Consider the following 4,933-nt stretch of genomic DNA (forward strand, 5'->3'; position numbering starts at 1 on the left):
TTTTTATTTATATTGAACAATATTTTTAATTAGCGTTGGATTTATATTAGACTTCTTTTTGTTTAGGGAGAGACTCTTTTCATCAAATACATTGTGTTATCTAAGTATTTTTTATTAGAAATAATATAGACTTAATTATAATTAATTTTATATAATAAAAGTACATAAAAAGTACATAAATATAATTATCTAATAAATATTTTTTAGGTTTATAATCTAAAAAGTTTTTACTTTAAAATTTGAGAGTAAAAATCTAAAAAATATTTATTAAACTTTAAAAATATTTACATAAATATGATTACACTTTATGTATTCTTATTAATTACAATTGAACTTATATTATTATTAATGAAAAATATCTAAAAAAACATTGAAATATACATTCTTTTAATCTTATAAAATAAAATTTTATAAATAGAAAAGAAAATATTATCTTCATATCTCTCCAGTTTTAATTCTCATTGTCCTTATCCTTGATTAACAAAAACATAAATGCATTTACCAAGATATCTGCCGTCAGCGCTCCATGATACACGGCAAACGGATACATTCGAGTCTTTGGCATACGCAGCCTGTACAACCGTTTACAATTATTATTGCTAAAACTCGGTAGTAAATATATATGCAACCTTCCAAAAAAATTAAAAATAAAAAAAATATTTATGAAAGAGAGAGAAATTGAAGTGTTAAATTAGTAAACCTGAAATAAGACCGAGCAAGTAGCACTGTTCCAAATGGCAAAAGGCTTTAAGATTGGCCTCTCATTGCGTCCTACTTCCCAGAATGAAATTTCACCACTTGCAGTTCCGATAAGAAGTGAGGAATGAAGAGAAGGATGAAAATCCATGCTTGTAACTGTTGATCCTTGATTCAATGTACAAAACAGCGTTCTAGTAAGGTCGTCAAGAGACCGAGGGACTTGTTGACGGACCACCAGAGAATTCGTCGCCTGTATACATTATTTGGATGCTTTAAATTCATCGAGACAAATAATAACAAAAAGAAAATATATTCGACACCTATTCGCAAGCCTTTGTCATGGAAATAAAAAATAAAAAATTATAATAGAATAAGTACCTCGGTTGCTTGTGGAACAGATCGCAACCGTTTTCCTCGCTGCTCGTTATTCATAGGAGTAGGTGGTGTCCTGGAATGCTTCAATGCAGACACTACAAGGATTTAACATAAAAATATTAAAAATATATTCATACATATACCTCTATCTTTAAGGTTTAAAGTTTTAAAATAAATGATTTCACGGCCACAATATAAATTTAAAGGTGGAGAAATTCATTTTCATTACCTAAGGTTTGGTTCAGGGGAACAGACGTCCCGGCCCCAGTCGCAGCCGCAACCGCAGAAGGATTAACAGCTGCCGGGACTGATGGTGACCTTGGCGTGCTTGAGCTTGCACCGGCCGGACCGGGAGGAGAGCATGTGTGGTCAACGAACAGAGTCCTTATGTCCGGATTTGGCTTTGGGTTCTTGCAGAGCTGATGCTGCCAATTCAGACTTGTATAGATACAGAGAAGTCAAGTCAATCAAAGAAGTCACCAACACTAAAACATATTACTATTTTCTTACGGAAATTATTTACTACCTCTGATTAATAAGTGTTCGTAACCTTGATGGCTTCAATGAAGGAAATACAAGCTTGTCATTCAAACGGGGATTTGCTTCAATCAGTTTCTTAAGCTCTACTATCATTGTTTTCCTAGCTGTTTTGGTATCCCCATATTTTGATAACTGTTCATTATCCCTGCCATTATTCATCAATCAAAACCCATTAATTTTTATTCGTGGTGCATGCTACTAATTAAATTAACAATAAAGTATACCTTTTCTCTGGATGTTTGTAATTTTATTAAAAAATACTTTTAACGTTTAATTTTATTTAATTTTATTGCTAATATTTTTAAATTGTGTCAAAATTATCCTTAAAAATTTTTAATTTTATCTCTGGTATTTTACATGAAGTTAATATCTAAGAATAATTTTAACATAAATAAAAAATGTTAGAAATAAAAATAAATACAACTAAATATTAAAAATATCTTTAAAAATATTCACAAATATTAGGTTAAAAAAATATATGTTACCTAAAGTTTTCAAGGGTTAACAGATATGTGATTTCTCTGTATAATTCTTCATTGTATGTTTGGAACACTTTCAAATCCTTCCCCAGTATTTCAAGAGCCCTTGTCTTCTCCTTACTACAAATTAAATGAAATTGTTCCGGTTAGATTGAGGTAAAACAAATCCAAACAAATAAATTAATATTTGGTTTTTAAAATTTTAATTTTAAGAAAATCTGAACAGATTAATTTTAATACCACAACATTACAACTTAAGCAATTCCAATATCAAATTACTTCTACCGAGTATATAAACAAAAATACACATAAAAAATTTGTAGAAGAAATAAAAGTACACTCAAAATTAGTTAATTTTGTTAAAATTATTTTGTTTAAATTAATTTTAAGTAAAGTATTGTTTTTATCTTCAACGTTTGGGGTAAGTCTTACAATTGACTCAATGTTATCCTGATTTTAGAAATCTATTAACAGAATTGACGGGAGAAAAAATTGAGACGATTTTGAAACGTATAGGACAAACACGTTGGGGACAAAAATGATACATAGAAATAAATTTTAATTTTATCATTTAATAATATCAATTTTTTATGGTACATAGTTATTCAATTATTTTTTAGTCACATCTAAATAAATCATACTTAATCACATTAATTTTATTCTAAATAAATTTATTTTTTATAATTTTACTCTTAAAAATTTTTATTCATCATAAAATGTTTGTAGGATGATTAGTACCTAAACTTGTGGGAGAAAAAATGATACTTATACAATAAAGTAATGTGATTCTAGTCATTTTACAAACATTTCATGTTGAGTAAAAATCTTTAAAAGTAAAATTATAAAAAAATAAATTTATCTAGAATCAAAGTAATGTGATTAAGTGTAATTTATTTAAATGTGATTAAAAAATAATTGAATAATTATATACAGTAAAAGATTGATATTAGTGAAGGATAAAATTAAAATTTATTTCTATGTATCGTTTTTGTCCCAACCGTTTTCGTCCTATTTAAGTCCCTAACGTTTTAAAATCGTCTCAATTAATCAATTTTAAAACGTTAGGGATTTAAATAGAACGATTCAAACATTAGGGACAACTTTGAGACTTATCCCAAACGTTGAGGATAAAAATTAAAAACGATATTTACTCTTAATTTTATATCTTAAATTATAAATTTTAAACTTTAAAATTAATTAATGTTGACTAACTAAAAATTAATTCTTTATATATTTTCAAATATTATAAAATTGTATGATATACTTCAAAAATTATTTATGCTTCTGTTTTTAACATTTTACTGGTCTAACATAAAATTGCAACGATATATTTAATCATTCTCAAATCTCAATCCAACGGTTTAAGAAATCATTTTCTATTTGCTTTTATCTCTGAATTCTCAAATAAGTGCATATACAAACAGATTGAATATAGTCACCAAAAAAAAACAGATTGAATATAAAGTCACCAAAGAAAAGAGTGATTGAATATAAAATCTTTTAGTTATTTTAAAATATTTGAAATATAAGTTTTGTCCACTACTTTATAGTCTTTCAAGTATATTTTTTTATCAAAAATATTTAGTAATAAAAAAATATTAATCAAATAAGACAATAAATAAATAAAAATTAAATAGACAAATTTAAATTATTTGGACTAATTATTTTTTATCTTCCTATCATCATACTTTTTTATTTACCCTAATTCTAATATAAACAACATAATTCATTGAATATTAAGTACTCGTAACAATCAACACTAGATATCATGTAGCAAAGCATTCAAACAACATGAAAAATGAAAACATGAATTTAAGAAGGGTTTGTAACTATTTAATAAAAGATTCGGACGGTTCAAGTGAGGCTATAATTAGAAAAAGAATATAACCCAATATTCAAGTCGACCAATTAAATTACCTAAACCAAGCGAATTCATTGTAATGGTTTGGTAAAAATCTATAGAATTTATCGAATTTATTGGTCTGATCACTTAAGACACCTATCTTTAATTTTAAAAAAATTATTATATCAAATATGTTTGGTACGTATTGACAAGTATTGTAATAGGCTTGCTAGTTCATCCTTCAAATTGTGTTCCTAAGCTTGTTGATTGTTCACTTAAATAATGATGTTTTGTTGAAAACAAGTTAAAACTTTATCAAAAAAATTATTTATTTTACAAATTAATTACTTTATTTCCCTATTTTTCTTAAGTAAAAATAACAGTATAAATACTAATATTTTTCTCAACTAAAAATAAAGCATTATTATATTAATTTAAAAAAAAGTGAAAATTAGATGCAGTAAAACAATTAAATGATTTAAATAATTTAACTAAATTTTTATTTAACGGTTCTCAGTTATTAACTTTATGTAAAGTTGACTGCAATTGAATTTTCATCTTTAAAAAATAATGTTTCATTAATTTTAATTTTAAAAATATCAGCTTCTATCTACATAATGGTAACATATATAAACAATAAATTTGGAATAAAAATAAGTTTCTTTTGGGTCGTTTGACACAAATTTTCTTTTAAAAAATATATATATAATAAAAATCTATTAGATATTTAACACAATTTAACACAATCCATGCATCTTCGCATCTTAATTATTATCTTTATATAAAATATTTTCGTATAAATAATCACATATAAATATATACACAAACAACAATGTGAATGAAAGTAGTAGTAGAATGAAAACACAAATAATATAATAAACCTGTCCAAGGCTTCGAGATATTTCTGCTTCCTTATTTCAAAGCACATTTTCATGGAGTAACGGTTGTCAGTCAATTTGGTGAAACCAGATAGGTAATTCTCAACTATTTCCCACTC

At 25.8% G+C, this 4,933-nt stretch overlaps 1 protein-coding gene across 1 annotated transcript in view; it reads right to left on the reverse strand.

The window, feature by feature from the left end:
* The window catches only part of LOC107483521 (topless-related protein 2), a 10,477-nt gene extending 5,550 nt beyond the window's left edge, over positions 1 to 4,927 (reverse strand). Inside the window, exons 1-7 of the mRNA XM_021140141.2 lie at positions 4,818 to 4,927; positions 2,100 to 2,213; positions 1,601 to 1,759; positions 1,304 to 1,512; positions 1,078 to 1,169; positions 701 to 949; positions 503 to 572 (exon numbers count right to left, since the gene is read on the reverse strand). Coding sequence (XP_020995800.1) covers positions 503 to 572; positions 701 to 949; positions 1,078 to 1,169; positions 1,304 to 1,512; positions 1,601 to 1,759; positions 2,100 to 2,213; positions 4,818 to 4,870 — 946 coding nt within the window. The 5' untranslated portion in view covers positions 4,871 to 4,927. The remainder of the gene's footprint in view (positions 1 to 502; positions 573 to 700; positions 950 to 1,077; positions 1,170 to 1,303; positions 1,513 to 1,600; positions 1,760 to 2,099; positions 2,214 to 4,817) is intronic.
* Positions 4,928 to 4,933: the final 6 nt, after the last annotated feature.

This window comes from Arachis duranensis, chromosome 4, assembly GCF_000817695.3.
Source record: "Arachis duranensis cultivar V14167 chromosome 4, aradu.V14167.gnm2.J7QH, whole genome shotgun sequence".
In the NCBI taxonomy this organism is placed as follows: domain Eukaryota; kingdom Viridiplantae; phylum Streptophyta; class Magnoliopsida; order Fabales; family Fabaceae; genus Arachis; species Arachis duranensis.